This window comes from Agelaius phoeniceus, chromosome W (assembly GCF_051311805.1).
Source record: "Agelaius phoeniceus isolate bAgePho1 chromosome W, bAgePho1.hap1, whole genome shotgun sequence".
Taxonomy (NCBI): Eukaryota; Metazoa; Chordata; class Aves; order Passeriformes; family Icteridae; genus Agelaius; species Agelaius phoeniceus.
In genome coordinates, this window is record NC_135301.1 from 10,423,737 (window position 1) to 10,441,380 (window position 17,644).

General features: G+C 42.8%; 1 protein-coding gene across 1 annotated transcript in view; it reads right to left on the reverse strand.

The window, feature by feature from the left end:
* Window positions 1-1,879: 1,879 nt before the first annotated feature.
* LOC129133642 (5'-AMP-activated protein kinase catalytic subunit alpha-1-like) overlaps window positions 1,880-17,644 on the reverse strand; it is a 65,533-nt gene continuing 49,768 nt past the window's right edge. The window contains exons 7-9 of the mRNA XM_054653271.2: window positions 5,622-6,108; window positions 5,089-5,215; window positions 1,880-2,213 (exon numbers count right to left, since the gene is read on the reverse strand). Of these exons, the coding sequence (XP_054509246.1) occupies window positions 1,969-2,213; window positions 5,089-5,215; window positions 5,622-6,108 (859 nt within the window). The 3' untranslated portion in view covers window positions 1,880-1,968. The remainder of the gene's footprint in view (window positions 2,214-5,088; window positions 5,216-5,621; window positions 6,109-17,644) is intronic.

A 17,644-nucleotide genomic window follows, 5' to 3' on the forward strand; every position in this document is an offset into this window, starting at 1 on the left:
ACCCCCTCCCTTTGAATTGTTATAAATTTGAAATTAAGGGGGGCTCTCAGGCAAAAATATGGTAGCAGGAATAACAATTCTTTATTAGGGAAGAAAATAAAAAGATAAAATAAACAATGCAGTAAACTAAAACAACACTGACAGAGTCAGAACACAACCTGACACCCTGTTGGTCAGGGTGTTGGTAGCAGTCCAATTGGAATTGTGGCTGCAGTCCTCCTGGAGTGTCAGATGTGGTTCTGTTGGAACAGTGATCTTGTAGAAAGGTGTAGTCTTCCTCTGAGGATCCAGTGGAAGAGGCAACTGTTCCTCTGGGAAATCCAGTGGAGAAGCCCTGCTGGTGTTCCAGAATCTTAAGATTATATCTGGGTAGGAATGCTTGGCTCTTCCCTCTGGGCGGAGCATCTCACAATGGGATGCTATAGTTCTTATCAGTCATGCAGTGACACTCAATAGCCTGTTATCAGCAGATGTCTCCCCAGAGGGAGGATTGGTTGTGGAAGAGATAAGGAAAACTGCCCACTTAACAGAAGACAGCTGCCATACAGATGGCAAATAGAATACAATTTGCTTGGAAATCCAGGACAGGCATGCAGTGACAGGAGAAGGGGGAATTGCCTTAAGCTTAAGGAGAGGAAGTTTAGGTTAGATATTAGGAAGAGATTCTTTACTGTGCGTGTGGTGAGGCCCCAGCACAGGTTGCCCAGAGAGGTTGTGGACACTCCATCCCTGGAAGTGTTCAAGGCCAGGTTGGATAGGGTTACAAGTAACCTGGTCTAGTGGAAGGTGTCCCTGCCCATGGCAGGGAGTTAGAAGCAGGTAATCTTTAAGGTCCCTTCCAACCCAAACCATTCTATGATTATATGATAAGCTGTCGTGATCAGTTTTAAATGTTCAAATGAAAAGTTGGACTATTAACGCCACAATTTAAATGGCAGAGTTCACTATAAAAGCTGCTTTGAAAAACCTAAACCTATATATGTATTTTCAACTGCAATGTGAATTCTATAAAATATATGGCAAGGTAGCATATGATATAAAACAGCTGTATCAAAGCATGAACATATTTTTAAAAGTGAAAATTTTAGATTCTGGAATAGCATGCAAGAGGCCATTAAGCTGTGCTTTTAACTACATGCATGTGTTTATAAGTAACAGGATTCTCAGCCTGCAGTAGCAATGGGGAACTGCTGTGCTGCTACCACACTAAGATATGAGTTACTAAATCTGCACAGATCAGGAACCTTCTGACAGTTCTCCTTCACAGAACCACATTTTGTTTCAGCCCACAGGGTGCCAAGTCTTCTCAGCATTAAACCTCTCACCACTGCTGTGACCTGAATTGTTCTACTTACAGCCCACAGAATTTCACCCTTAGTGCATTACAAACCCCCTACATATATTTTCACCTGGCTGGATTTGCATGAATTTAATCGTATTTATCTGTTATTAAAAGTAGAATATTATAATGCATTAAACTATTCTTTATCATTTAATGTCAAATAAGAGGGAAGAAACAGCAGTTTTAATATATTACTGTTAGATGTTGACAATTCTGATCAACTAAGGCACAACTATAGATGCTGATCAAGCCATACTTAAGTCATTGAACTACATTTACTTACAGTGCATTAGATGTATGTATTATCAGTGAAAAAAGCGAGAAGGCCAGCATAACTTAAATATTTGAATTCTAATGTGCAATCAGTGTAAAGTGTTATGAACACTGCCCCAAGGGCACAACTTCCTATACCTGTATTATGCTATTGGACAGTGGACAATCAGAATTCACTCCAGCTTCAAAATAATATACATAATGGACTATAATCATTCCAATCCCCCTGAAAATTGCATTCTGTGGCTAGTTTTTTCAGCACCTTAGTTAATTTAACTTGATTATAACTGGAAGCATCTGACTATGATTTAGGCATGCTTATTGCTGTAAAAAAAATAAGCCCACTTTTGAACTTATTGTGCAAGTATTTTAATAAGATTTGCACACATCTCAAAGAATTCTATTGTATGACTCCCTGGTCTTGGAATTAATTCAGCCTTAGAAGAATCAATCAAAGAGGTTGCTGATGGTGTAAGGGACATATCTTCAGATTTTCCCTGTGCATCGCCATCTGAATCTTTTTGACAGGATCTACAGTTGCTCGCAGAACCTGATCTCTGTGGAGTTGCAGTCCCAGATTTTGCTTCAGCAATTTCATCTGGGGGACAATTGGAGAGAAGAGGAAAATTAATCATAAGAACAGCAAACTTCCCTTTTTCACACTTCCAGTCTTGATTTTCTTAAATGTTGATTAATACATAAACAGCTTTTGCAACTGTATGTAGTCAATACAAAATTAAAGCTTACACATCTATCAACAGAATTAAATGTCCTTATGCAAATTATTCTTGTGCTTTGAACTGTGCTCCAGGACTATCTCATCTAGTTTAGACCAGCACTCACCACATTTTTCATGAAGTAGTTTCAGCAGCTAATAGTCAAATAGATTTAGCTTAAACTTAAAACAGAAACGTGACAGCATCAAAAGGTTAAATTAAATAACAATTTGAACATTATGTAGATGCTTTTTGATAGTATTTTATTTGCTTTCTTTCTATTTGGTTATTCATACTTTGTATTTCCTTATAATTCATTGATACATTAAATGCTAGCATCTACATCCTTCATTTTTGGAAGTTTTTCTCTTTAATATGCATTTGGGCTGCAACAGTTTACTTCTAAGATGGAAGCATTTCTACCTCATACTGAAGGTAATTTTCTGCTGAAGTATCTCTATTCTTACTTTAAATACTCAACATTAGTTTTGACCTGCACCTGTCACCAGAAAAAGTTATTTCTAAGAGAAGTTAGTGAACACAGAAGACATTGAGTGTTCACATCAAAGCTATGTTAAACTACAGTTTGCAAGAGGGATAGAGAATGGCTAGCTGTGGTGGAGGCCAAGTCAGATCAGCTTTACTGTTGGAAGAGAGATGCCAAATCCATGCCCTCGGCTTGTATTTCCTCAAGAGTTGAGGCCAGGACTGCAGCTGCCCCAGCTGCATGGCTCTAAGCAGTCATCTCCCCTTCAGCAGAAATGGCATTTGTCTTATGCTACAGTAGAGGTCAGTGCAGGAAAGGGATTAATGCCCTGTATCAAATACTACTAGATCTGAGCAAGCACTTGTATGGTTAGAAGGGACAAGGCAAGAATTGCATTGCCAAGTCAGATCAGGTTAAACTGCCATGAGACTCAGCCGTAGCCATCCTGTACTGTAATCCAGCCATGTTCCAGTAAATCCTTTTTCCATTACAGGTTTTCCTAGGCATATCATGTACACTATTGGCTATAAATTGCTTTAGTCTACTATGCTCTTAAACAAGCATTACGGCCAGTCTATACTTGCTCCTCCATTTTCAGGAAGGTATGACTTGCAGTTTGGGCTGGTTTTCACTGGAATGGGTAATTTTTTTCCTAGTAACTAGCACAGGACTATGGTTTGGATTTGTGCTGAAACAGTGTGTGAAAATACAGGGATGTTTTTGTTATTGCTAAGCAGAGCTTACACAGCATCAAGGACTTTTCTGCTTCTCATACCGCCCTGCCAGTAAGTAGGCTGGGGATGCACGAGAAGTTGGGAGGGAACACAGCTGGGACATCTGACTCCAACTGATGAAAGGGATATTCCAGACCATATGACATCATGCTCAGCATATAAAGCTGAGGGAAGAAGGAAGTGGGGGATGTTTGGAGTGATGGCATTTGTCTTCCCAAGTAACTGTTATGCATGATGGAAATGGCTGAACACCTGCCTGCCCATGGGAAGGAGCGACCAAATTTCTTGTTTTGATTTGCTTGCACATGTGGCTTTTGCTTTCTGTATTAAACTGTCTCTATCTAAACCCATGAGTTTTCTCAGTTTTACCCTTTTGATTGTCTCCCCCATTCTACCAGGGGAAAGTGAAGGAGCAGCTGTGTAAGGCTTAGTTCCCAGCTGGGCTTAAACCACAACAGAGTTGTATGCTGTGATATTGTCACTCTATAAAAGTTTTTTCTACAGATCTGTCCAACTGCTTTCAAGACTTCACTTACTGAAAGTGTATGCCCATCTTAAATTTTGTCTACTCCTAGCATTGTTGGGTTGGACTTTGTTGACAGCTAAATCCCCAGCCAGCCCTTCATTCACTCTACCCTACCCTTAGTGCAATGGAGGAGGAGAATTGGAAAGACAAAAGTAAGAAAACTCATAGATAAAGAGCTTACTAAGATGAAGGAAGAAACAAAAAAAAGTCATGCAAAGGCAACCACATGCCACCTCCTATAAGCATCCTAACACCCAGCCAGTCTCCGAACAATAGCTACCTTCCCCAAACTCCCATCTACTCAGATTTTTTGCTAAGCATGACATCATATAGCATGACATCACTTTGATCAAGCCAGGTCAGCAGTTTAGGTTATGTCCCCATAAAACTTCTTATTCACCCCCAGCCTACTCATTGGGTGCACCACAGTGAGAAAACAGAAAGACTAGATACTATGCAAGTACTGTTCAGCAATAGCCAGAACACTGTTTTAGTCAGATCAAAACCACAGCACCATACCAGCTACAATGAAGAAAGTTAAATCCATCTCAGCCAGATGCAGTACAGCAATGCACAGCTAAAGTTAAATTTGCATGCCTAAATGCCAAACTTTATCTTCACTAGGAAAATATGTTCCCATACTTACTTCAGATCTAAATTAAAGTTTAAATTTGGGGGTGAGGCCACAAAACCAGTTTAGGTTGATTCAAAACTCACCTTCAACAATCCTTCCCCTTTTGCACCAGCAATATTAGTGCTGGTGCAGACACAAAATGGAGCAGTTTGAGAGTTGATATAGCTAAAAAGTGATTATTTAAGGAATGAAACAGCTAACCATCTGATCATAGGAACACTAGACAAGGAAGGAATAAAGAAACATTAATGCAGATCTAGCTTGGCTTAAACTAATAAAGGACAACACATCACTTATAAACAAGTAAGTTAAGACATGTTTGCATTTAATACTATTCCCGTTACAAGTCCATTGACTTATATAAGTCTTTACATACCATCAATGCTACGGAAGTCCAGTAAGTACGTCCTGCTATCCACCTGATACAACTGTAGACTCATTTTGGAATATGCACTTGTCACTGGATTCTTGCTTCGAACACGCAGATAATATGGATTTACAACCTAGTACACAAGAGATTTGACTTAGTAACTAGAACTGTTTTAGAAGCACTGCACATAGTTTTTCTTATTTCAAGTCACTGATGTTATTAAGTGATTTCAGGTTTACCTGATGGAGTTTTTATTACCAACAAAAACACACCAAAAAACCCTCAAACAAAACACCCTACTCAACGTATTTCCAGAGCCCCAGTAGAAAGATTAAACACGTTAGCAAGATTATTCCTGCCAGCATAAATAGCCTTCCTCCCCAAACCGTTCCTGCACAGCAAACACAAGTAGTCAGTACAGGCATAGAAGACTATTTTCCACAGCACAGGAGAAGACAGTTTCATACTTCAAGGCCATGTTATTACACAGCTCAAAAAAAATGTACTGTTGTCTGCTGTAAAGACCCTTTATTCTTTACCTTCCATTCATAATCCAGTTGTTTGATTGCTCGACAAACTTCAGACATGATATCATTTGGTCTACTCTGACTCCGTATTCCCAAGTGCCACTTGGCTCTTCTTACACCTTGGTGTTTTGACTTCTGTGGATTCAGCTCATCAAGAGTATGGCGGGGACGTGGTGCTTCAGCTTCTAAGAATGGCACTCTTTCAGGATGAGGTCGAGACAGATTGTGATCATCAAGAAAAAAATCCGGTGGGCTCGTAGCCAAGTAGAAGTCTTTGGCCTCATTCATTATTCTCCTATTATCTATAATGAGGTGATAAGCAACCACTAAAGGATCCTGATGATTTTGGCTGTACAGAAAACTTAGCACTTCTTCTTCAGCGCATTCAAACTTCTCACACACTTCTTTTAAGGCTTCATCATCAATCATGGTAGAACTATATGACGGGTCTTCAGGAAACAGGTACTTGGGAAGGTCCTGCTTAAACCATTCATGTTGTCTAGATTTAAAAATAAAATCTGAGTATATATATGCAAAGTAAGCATTTTTATTATTAAATTATTTTTAAAATAAAATTATTCTTAGTCTATACAAAAAAGATCAACAGTTGTCAATACAAGTCCCCTTCTGTGCAACACAACAGTACATAGTGAAAAGTAATCATCTCCTTCACAAGATTTTGCTAGACATTTTGCAGGAGACTGAAAAATGCCTCTTTCTTCTAAGGGTTTCAACTACCTGATTTTGAATAATATCTTTGTATAAGTCAACCAGCTTTTTATATAAATAGATGTGGTTTTGGCCTTGGGTTTGTAGTTAGAGGTAGTAAAAAGAAAAATAATTTTAGTTTTGAGATATTTTCAACTGAAATATATATGCCACCCAATCAAAGTTGTCCCTCCCCAAGTACATACATAAGAATACTTAACAAATTAAAGAAATCTTGATACTGAATATTTTTTTTTAGTAGATGTTTGAACACTGAAGTCACATGCTCCCCACCCCCAACAAGCTGCCTATGAGTTTTCCATTCAGAAAACCCCTGCTGTCTCTTCAAGCCTTAAAGAGTTGAGGGAAGGCTACAGAAGAGTTGATCTGTACCTCTTTACTAGTGTATCCATAGGCTAAGAGTGAAAAGGAAATATATAGAAGGAACCAAATACTTAGGTTGCCCAATCATACAAAAATAAATAATTTTGTGTGCCTAGAGTAAGCTGTTTAACTAGTCATAGGATACGATATGATGCTAATTTTATAAGTATTCTATTCTAGAGCATAAAGAATTGCTACAGATTTAAGAGCAGTTATATTGATCAAGCTCTAGTCAGTATGAGCCTGAGAACATGCCTCAGCACAACTGAATTGAGCAAAATGTACTTGCATCATATGAAAGCAATTAACTTAGAAGTAGAAAAAGTTTTTCCTATATGATTATAAAGCACAGCTCTAGCTGAATAACTGAATATTTTGTCACTATTTGTTACAGTGGGCCTCTTTCTTTGCATGCACATACCACTAGAAAAATTAAGGGAGTCAATTAAAGTCAAAATTTTATCTTTTAAACTGAGATGATGTTTCATAGCTAACAAGACAAAATTGTTTAGGATTCAAAAATCCATCCATGCTCTGTAGTCAACAATTTTCAACATCTTTTTTCATATCACTTCTCTTTTGGACTTATTTAACATGACTTAGATGAAGGGATAGGAACTTAGCTTAAGTTTTACAATGTTCAGTTCTCAGTGCTTTGATTTCTGCAAGGCTTCTCAATGACTTCTATGCCTCAGTCTTCAACAGCAAGTGCTCCAGCCACACCCCCCCAAGTTAAGCAAGGGAGTGGGAGAATGAAGACCCTAAGCCTACTGTAGAAAAATATCAGGTTCAAGACTATGTAAAGAACCTGAATGTGCACAAGTCCATGGGACCCAATGAGATTCATTCATGGGTCCTGAGGGAGCTGGCAGAGAAAGTTGCTAAGCCACTATCCATCATTTTTGAAAAATCGTGGCAGTCAGGTGAACTTCCCAAGGACTGGAAAAAAGGAAATGCAATTCCCATTTTTAAAAAGGGGAAAGCAGAAGACCCAGGGTACTACAGCCCAGTCAGTCTCACCTCTGTGCCAGGCAAGATCATGGAGCAGATTCTCCTGGAAATTATGCTAAGGCACATGGAAAACAGAGGTGATTGTTAACAGCCAAAATGGCTTTATAAAAGGGAAATCATGCCTGACAAATTTGGTGACCTTCTGTGACAGGGCTACAGCATTGGTAGATAGGGAAGAGCAACTGGCATCATCTGCCTGGACTTGTGCAAAGTGTTTGACACTGTCCCGCATGACATCCTTGTCTCCAAATTGGAGAGACATGGATTTGATGGATGGCCCACTCGGTGGATAAAGAGCTGGCTGGTTGCATGCAAAGAGTTGGGGTCAACAGCTCATTGTCCACATGGAGACCAGTGATGAGTGGTGTCCCTCAGGGGTGGGTACTGGGGCCAATACTGTTCAACATCTTTGTCGACAACATGGACAGTGGGATTGAGGGCACCCCCAGCAAATTTGCTGACACCATCGAGCTGTGTGGTGCAGTTGACACAATGGAGAGAAAGGATGCCATCTAGAGGGACTTTGACACGCTTGAGAAGTGGGCCTGTGTAAACCTCATCAAGTTCAACAAAACAAAGTGCCAAGTCCTACACCTGGGTCAAAGAAATACCAGGTACACCTACAGGTTGGGCAGAGAAGTGATTGAGAGCAGCTCTGCAGAGAAGGACTTGGGGGTGATAACTAATGAAAAATTCACCATGAGCTGGCAGTCAGCACTCACAGCCCAGAAAGCCAATGGAATCCTGGGCTTCATCCAAAGGAGCATGGCCAGCAGGGTGAGGGAGGTGATTCTCCCCCTCTGTTCTGCTCTTGTGAGACCCTACCTGGAGTACTGCATTCAGGTCTGGTGTCCCCAACATAAGGACATGGATTTGTTGGAGCAAGTCCAGAGAAGGGAGACTAACTTGATAAGAGGATTGGAGCACCTTCTCTATGAAGACAGGCTGAGAAAGTTTGGGCTGTTCAGCCTGGAGAACTCATAGCACCTTCCCCTATCTGAAGGAGCCTACAGGGAAGCCAGAGAGGGACTCTTTGTTCAGAACTGTAGTGATAGGACAAGGAGTAATGGGTACAAATTGAAAGAGGGGAAACTTAGGTTAGATATTAGGAAGAAATTCTTTATTGTGTGGGTGGTCAGGCACTGGGACAGGTTGCCCAGGAGGTTGTGGATGCCCCATCCCTGGAAGTGTTCAAGGCCAGGTTGGATAAGGCCTTGAGCTATAGAGAGTAAGACAGAGAGTACAGTGGAACTGATAAAGGAGCCTGATATCTTAGGCCTGATTGAGCAGAAACCATAGGAGAGACAGACACAGATCTCTGGTGTAGAAGTGACCAAGAGACATGTTGTGAAACTTTGTGATAAGATAATGATTACCAGGTAACGGATGTCATGTGTAACCAACAGGAAATTGTTACCAAAAATAGAACCCTATATAAGTGTCATACAAGTCAACCCTATATAAATACTTTGTATTCTCAATAAAAATCGGCTTCTGATTCAAGTTCAGATGTCCCTGTCTCTCCATCGCCAATAATTGGTAGCCCCGTGTGAGGAGCAAGAACCAGCCTATCTGGCTGCAGTCAGCGAGCCCCTCAGAACTGGAAGTGCTAGTGCAAGAACCAGGAGCGGGCCCAAAATAATCTCTCCACGAAGAAGGAGGTGAGCCAGGGGGAACATGGGACAAAGCATGTCTAAAGAAAGAGGCGTTTTTAAACTAATGCTTGCTTTGCTTGTAAAACATGTCAAGTCCTTGCCAAAGCTGACTTGAAACTCATTCTAAAATGGGTGGCTGTTAAACGTTCTGACATCGCTGACTCCACTATTTTTACAAGTGCTGTTTGGGATGATGTGGGAGTTAAGCTCTATGATTTAGCCACTACAGGACACAAGCTGGCAATGTGTATGCTCCCATCCTGGAGAATGATTTTTGAGACATTGAAAAAGCAAGAGCAGTCTCAGGCTGTATCCTCTGCAGATACCGCTGGCCTCCTACCCCACTCTGACTCTCCCTACCCACTTGAAACTGGTGCCCCTCATACTGAAGAGTGGCTGCAGCCATCAACCTCCCCTCTGCCCAGATAAAGGAGGGGAAGGCATCCTGTCTCACGGTTGTTAACAGCCTAGATTGCTACTTGCGGCTCTAGCAGTGAGGAGGACAGGGACCCCATCGATCTGGGACCTTCAGATTATGAGACTGATCTATTCCCTCTTGACCCTCATGATAACTGGATGCGGTTAAAGAAAAAGGCTCTTAAGGAGGGAGATTTTGATATCGCAGCAAAAATAGTCACGCCGGTCAGGCTTTGCGGCACCAGGGGAAACAACCCACAGTGGGAACCCCTCGCTATTCGGAAATTAAGGGACTACGCCACACGGCTACAGAACACGGGCTAGGGTCTCTCTATTTTGTTAATCTTTAACAGTCTACATTGTCAACTCATCCTATGACCCCCTCATGATTTAAAGGGACTGGCGAAAGTATTATTAACCCCAACTCAGTATGCTATTTTTGATGCTTAGTGGAAGAAGGGGTTAGAAGTTTTGCTTGTAAGGTATGTAGGGCATACAAACCAGAATATCACAGCCCTCATGATTGACCACCTGGCTGGGGAAGGGGCTCACTCAGACCCTGTGGGGCAAGCCCGCATTCCTAGAGAAGCCCTTGAGGGCATTACTGAAGCTGCGTGTATCACATTTTTAAAGGTTCCCAATGCTGCGACCCCCCAAAAAGTATTTACTACTGTAAAGCAAGGACCAGATGAATCTTATATGCAATTTATTGACGGCTTAAAACAAGCTTGTGAAAGACAAATTGAGAATGACATTGTCAGAGAGGTGTTGCTTTTAAAATTAGCTGTTGAAAATGCTAATGAGGACTGTAAAAAACTGCTTAAGTCCTTGCCTAAGGAGGAACCCACCCTGCTGGAAATGATTGAGGCATGTAATTGCCTCGGCACACTTCAGCATACAGCAACAGTTACTTATGAGGCTGTGGGGGCTGGTATAGCTAATGCCTTTGCAGCTTTGAAGATTATGCCAGGGGACCCACAAACATGCTTCGGGTGCAAAAAATCTGGGCATTTGAAAAAGGACTGTTTCCAAAAGGGGGAGGCCAGATCCAAAGCTCACAGTATTTGCCCTCAGTGCCATAAAGGAAGGCATTATGCTAATCAATGTCATTCCAAGTATGATTTTGAAGGGCATCCGATATCAGGAAACTGGAGCTGAAGAACGGGGTGGCACCGCGCACAGACACAAATGCCCCAGTGGATGCCTCAGAGCAGAACACAGCAAGCCTCAGCCCAGCCACTGCCACAAGCAGCCTTTGCCGGACCGTTGCCGATTTACAACCCGCCACACCAGGAAGCACTGGACTGGACCTGGCAACCTCCATCACAGTAACGTTACTTGATTCATCTGTTCATTTGCTTCCCACAGGAGTTTTTGGACCACCAGGGCAGCGTATGCATGCATTGCTTTTAGGTTAGTCATCCACCTCTTTGATGGGGCTGTTTGTTCTCTCTGGGGTTATAGACTCTGACTCTGACTATGAAATTATGATTATGGCCTGGACACCTCAACCACCTTGCACCATTCCCCAAGGAACTCGAATAGTTCAATTGATTTTACTTCCCCAAACCATGAGCATACCATTCACAGACATAATGCTATAAGGGGAATTTGAGTCTACTGGGACACCCAAGTATGCTGGGTACAACCTATATTAGAACAATGCCCCACATGCCGATGTACCCTGACATTAAATGGACAAGAGATAACACTTGTCAGTCTCATAGACACAGGGGCTGATGTTACAGTTATCTCTCAAGCTAAATGGCCCTCACAATGGTCCCTTGCTGAAGTGCCTCAGGCACTTTCAGGCATTGGAGGGAGCAGCTACAGGTATCAAAGCTGGCACTTGATATAGATCAAAGGCCCTGAGGGACACCTCACCTCAGTCAAATCATTTGTGTTACCAGTGCCGATGGTGCTATGGGGGAGGGATGTTCTCTACCAATGGAACTTTAGAATTCAATCAGATTTTTAATGGGGGCCATTGAAGCACAAAACACTTTAAAACCAACCTGAAAAACAGAAAATCCAGTTTGGGTGGATCAATGGTCCCTACCATTGCAAAAACTGTGTGCATTAATGGAGTTGGTCCAACAACAACTCCAGAAAGGACATATTGTCCCTTCTACCAGTCCTTGGAATTCTTCTGTGTTTGTTATCAAAAAACAAACTGGCAAGTGGCGTTTACTCCATGATCTTCAAAAAATTAACGCAGCTATGGAGGACATGGGGGCATTACAGCCTGGTCTCCCACCTCCTACCACGATCCCCCAAAACTGGCACTTGACTGTTATTGATTTAAAAGATTGATTTTTTTATATTCCTTTACATCCTGATGATGCTCCTAAATTTGCCTTTTCAGTTTTAACCACAAACATGCAGGTTCCCTTACAGTGATAGCACTGGGTTGTTTTACTTAAAGGCATGAAAAACTCCTGTACTATTTGCCAGTGATATGTTGCTAAGGTCCTCAAACATGTTCGTCAACAAATGCCTAATATTCTTTTTTATCATCATATGTTCTTGTAGCAGCTGAAGAACAGGAAGTCATGGAGAAAACCTTAGCCCTTGTCACATAAGCTGTAAATCAGGCAGGGCTTTGCATAGCTCCCGAAAAGGTACAAAAACACCTCCCATGGAGGTATTTGCGGTGGCACATTGGAGTCCATTCAATTTCCCCCCAAGCTCTGCAAATTCAGATAAACATTCGCACCTTACATGATGTGCAAAAACTTTTGGGAGCAATCAACTGGGTGCGCTCCTTGTTAGGAATTTCAAATGCAGAGCTGTCCTTTGAATTGCTAAAATAAGACTCAGACCTTTTATCACCTAGGTAACTTTACAAAACTTTACAAGCTCAGCAGGTGCTGCAATGCATATCTGATGCCTTAGTACGCCAACAAGCTGAACACTGGGCATCTGAACTGCCTTTCTTTTTAATAATTTTGCGTCCAGCAAAAAGGCCCCACACTTTGATTTATCAATGAGACTCCAAGGCACCAGACCCTTTGCTTATCATTGAATGGATTTTTTTTACCAGACCAAATGACCAAAACCATCAGTACTCAACATGAAATGATGGCCCAATTAGTTGTTAAGGTCTGACAAAGACTCACTTCTCTTGAGGGAGTGGAATTTTCCACTATTTTCCTACCTCTTACCACCTTTAATTAGAATTGGATATTTCAGGAATCAGAGGATGTTCGGATGGCCTTTGCCGAATTCAGTGGACAAATCTCAATACATCCTCCAAAACATAAGCTTTTAATACCTCTGTTTCAATTGATAGAAAAACCAAAGAAGAGTGAGGTTCCACTTCAAGCTTTAACAGTATTCATAGATGGTTCTGGTCGCTCTCATAAATCAGTGGTAATATGGAGAGATCCCTCTTCTAGTGACTGGAGAGCAGATGTATCCACAATTGAGGGGTCCCCCCAAATTGTTGAACTTGCTGCTGTTGTCAGAGCTTTTCAAAAATTTTCTGTTCCTTTTAATGTGGTTACAGATTCAGCTTATGGTGCAGGAATCGTGATGAGAGCAGAGGCATCAGAGAGGTTGAAAATTCACAACTTTTTAATTGGTTGCAGCTCCTTGTTTTTTTCTTATAAAATAGAACGTCTCCTTACTTTGTTATGCATATTCGATTGCATATAGACCTTCCTGGATTTTTGGCTGAAGGGAACAGGCAAGCTGACCTTTGAACAATGCCTGTACTACAAACTGTTCTACCTAATAAGATAGAACAGGCTAAATTGAGCCATTCTTTTTTTCACCAAAATGCTGCTGCTTTGCTTTGACACATTGTCATTACCAAAGCCCAAGCTTCAGCAATTATTGCTGTTTGTCCCAATCGCCAAAGGTGTTCTTTTCCCTCTGTTGCAGGAGGTCCTAATCCCAGAGGGCTTCAGAGCCTTCAAATCTGGCAGTCCGACTTTACCCATTTTTCTGAATTTGGTCGCTTAAAATACATTCATTCTTCTATTGATATCTTTTTTGGTGCTCTTTTTGCATCAGCCCATTCAAGGGCAACAGCTAAAGATGTCTGTAGACACTTCACTGCTGTTTTTGCATCTCTTGGTATACCATCTGAAGTAAGGACAGACAATGGACCAGCTTATACTTCCCATCAAGTTACTACCATTTCTGCCTTGTGGGGAATTATGCACAAAACAAGTATTCCTCATTCCCCAACAGGCCAATCTATCATTGAACAGGCTTATGGCTCCCTCAAGCATCTCTTAAGTCAACAGAAGGGGGAACCGGAGATGGCATCCCTGCCGAGAGACTACAGAAAGCCCTTTATGTTTTCAACTCTTTGCATTGTTCTTTGATGGACCCCAACCCACCGATTTTTCGACATTTTAATTGTAATTTACAATTGCAACAAAAGGAAAAACCCCCTGTTTTAGTGAAGGATCCAGAATCCAGTAAAATATTGGGGCCTTATCCTTTGGTCACCTGGGGTAGAGGTTTTGCTTGTGTCTCCACAGAGAATGGTCCCAAGTGGATTCCAGCAAAGAATGTGAAGCTGTTTACAGAACCTTTGACTGCATCACCAGAAGATTCACCTTTAACACCAACATCAGAGGAGAATCCTTGTGAACAGGACCTCGCCACATCAGCACCTGTTTGACCTATGCAAATGTGTTGAATATGGGATACTGTGGTACTGCACATCTCATAAAAGGCAAGGTGCTTGCTGTCAATGTGATCCAACGAGAAGCAGCAGAAATAACACACAAATTCAATGATTAGTGTGTGGGTATAAGTTTGATCTACCTGAACAATTGGAAATTACTCCAAACCAGTGGCTTATTCCTACTGAGAATAAGGATAAATTATGACTTCCTGAATACTATGGTATTTACTGGGAATTGTTTCTAGTGCTCAGACATGGCCTGTTAACCAACCTAAAACAGATGTTTGGGTAACCTTGGTGAATGTTACAGGACAAGATATGTTGTGTTTGGCCACTGCATCCCCTGATAATCCTTTTTCAACGTGCCTTGCTGCTCTGCCCTTAGACAATTGGCCTTGCCTGAGTCAGGCAAATACAATGTTGCAAAACAGCAATCATGCCTGGGATCAATGGACCCCTTATTTTCCCTGGTGTCCCTTGAGCCTCAAGAGTTAGAACTTCTGGGCTCAGTGAAAATGGATCTTTGTAAAAGGTTTAATTATTCTGGGAAAAATCAGTCTAAGGCTTGGGCTGTTTCCCCTCATGAACCTGTGTATAAAAATGCGAGCGCATGGTGTAATTATACATCCAGGATTATTTCTTGCTCAACCAATGCTCCATTACTTTTACCTCCTGGAGTATTTTTAATTTGTGGGGATTTGGCTTGGCCTGCCATCCCATTGCATAATAAAAGGAAGACCATGTAGCCTTGGGCAATTATCCCTTTTAACCCCAAACACGTCTGTGATTTTTTTGTCACGGTACGGTACGATAGGTTGGATTCAAACCTATATAGAGGACCCTCAGCCAACCCTGTTCAAGCTTAGATGCAGGCACACCACTGGCCAGAGATCTAAGCGGGGAGAGATCTCAACCCATCAGCTGTTTTAACACGGGACTTTCAAACCCCCGTATAAAGAGTCTTCCATAATAAACCACTGCTGTTTGTCTCATGATCTTCCGAGAGTTCATGTCATTTGTCTGTCTCTGACCATGACCTCACGTAACACGTGGTGCTCCTGTGTGAGGACACAGCCATCTCTGTGTACTGTGCAGGGGAGACAAAAGCAGCATAGGAGCCAGAGAAGCTGGAAGAGCTGAAAAAAAAACCCCAAATGGCATAGGAGCCAGAGAAGCTGAAAAAGCTGAAAAATAGAAGAAAAACCCCACCGAAGAAATCGTGGCTTTGTCTCTGTGCAGGATCATCCAGTTATGAAGGTATGGAAACTTCTTGAGGAATGGGACATCGATTATGATGAAGAGGCATCATTAGCTTTAATAACGTGGGCTAAGAACCACGGATTGGACACAACTAAAGAGGCTGCCCTTGATTTGAATACTTGGGCGCAAACTGGCCAATTTATAATTCAAGCAGCTTCCAGAGGTGATGAAAGCCCAATAAAACTTATAAAGCCCCGGAAACTTATTTTAGATTTGATGAGCATTGCAGTAAAGTGGAAAAATTATAAGAAAAAGGCCTCATAATATCAGGCCTGCTCTGTTAGCCTGTCATTTCTTCTAAGGGAAGCTAGCACTTTGCAAGTTCCCATGTGAAAGCAATCCTGGTGTGAGCAGTTCGTTAGCATAACAATCTATTCCTTCGTGAAAAAACAACTAGCCACCTCTATGAATTGTTTTTACACCGTTAGAAAAATGAAAACTATCTCTCACAAACAACTTTTCCTGCATGTACACACTGGGGGTTTGAGTGACCAGTCAATACAGGATAACAACTTGTTACTAACCAATAAAAGTAATTGGCAAGAAAGCTACCAACCAATTGGAGTCACACATGAGGTCTGTAAAACTGTATAAAACCGAGTTACGTGAATTTAGAAGGGGCTTTTTTCCACCATGAAGAAAATGGAATTGGCATGATTAATTCCCATAGATGAGACTGTTAAATACCGGGGCACATGGTGAGGAGTGGGCACCAGAGGCGTTAGTGGGGGAGTTGGGCACCCTTCCAAGCCCACAGATGATGTGGCTGGATGAAATGGTCACCCTGTGGGGCTCTGCCATCCTGTGCGGCTGCGTCACCCTGAATGTGCCCCCTGCACCAGCACCGTACCCTGGCAAGCCACTTTCCACAACCCCCACATGTGGCAGTGCTCCGGTGCACGGACAAACTGCGTCAGGCAACAACGAGCCAGATTGTGCGATCGCTCCACGTGGCAGGGCCTCAGCGTGTTTCCACTGTGCAACAGAGGGGGGCGGCAGAGCTCAGAGTGGCAGCAATTCTGCGGTGGCCAGTGGGGCCCCAGCAGCAGGCGGAACCACAGCAAGCAGCGAAGGTGCGCCCGTGCAAGATGCTGGGCAGTGCTGGAACACCCTGTGCCCGCGCCACGGGGATGCAGTGTGGTGCCAGAACGCCCTGTGCCCACGCTGTGGGGGTGCTGTGCAGCACTAGAGCACCCAGTGTCCACGCCATGGGGCTGATGTGCTGGGTCAGACCACACCGCCATCTTGGCTGAGCATCCTGTGACCATGACGCAGCTCCATGCGGCTCCCGGGATCACTCCCTCACCACCGGAGCTGCCCACGCCCATCATCACCATGGAAATGCCTGGACCGTCCCTGCCTGGAGCTGATTGGCTCAGCCCACAAACTGCGCTCACAGTCCCAGCTCTGCTGGTCATGCCTGCTGCTGCAACACAGGGATGGGGCCCGAGATGATGTCACTAGAAATGCCTGGATGTTGGCACTACATCACACCCGGAAATGCACCGAAACCAGGAAGTCCCAGCACTACGATGCTCCTAGCCCAGCACGTGTCGCTGCCATTGCACCATCACACCTACAGCCAAAGTTCTAACAACCCGAAGAAGCCCTTGCAACCCTGCCGACAACAGCTCCAGCCTCTCTGATGTTCCGAGCAGAAACCATCCCCACTCGTGACCTGGTAATCTTCTGGATGGAGGTAAAACAAAAAGCGATAGAATGTGGGGATATAGAGGGGGCTGAACTAATTTTTGTACCCATGTATTCACCATCATCAGAGGACTAGCAGTGAGAGGGGGAGCAATTGCAGCATTCCCAGTTGTATTAGGTAATGGGACAACACCCGACAAATACGTGCCCTTTAATTGGCAAATCCTTTCAGAGCTATGCCAACTGGCTGTTAAACACAGGTTAGGGTCACCTGCTGTTGCAAATAGGCTTTGATTTATAACTGCTAG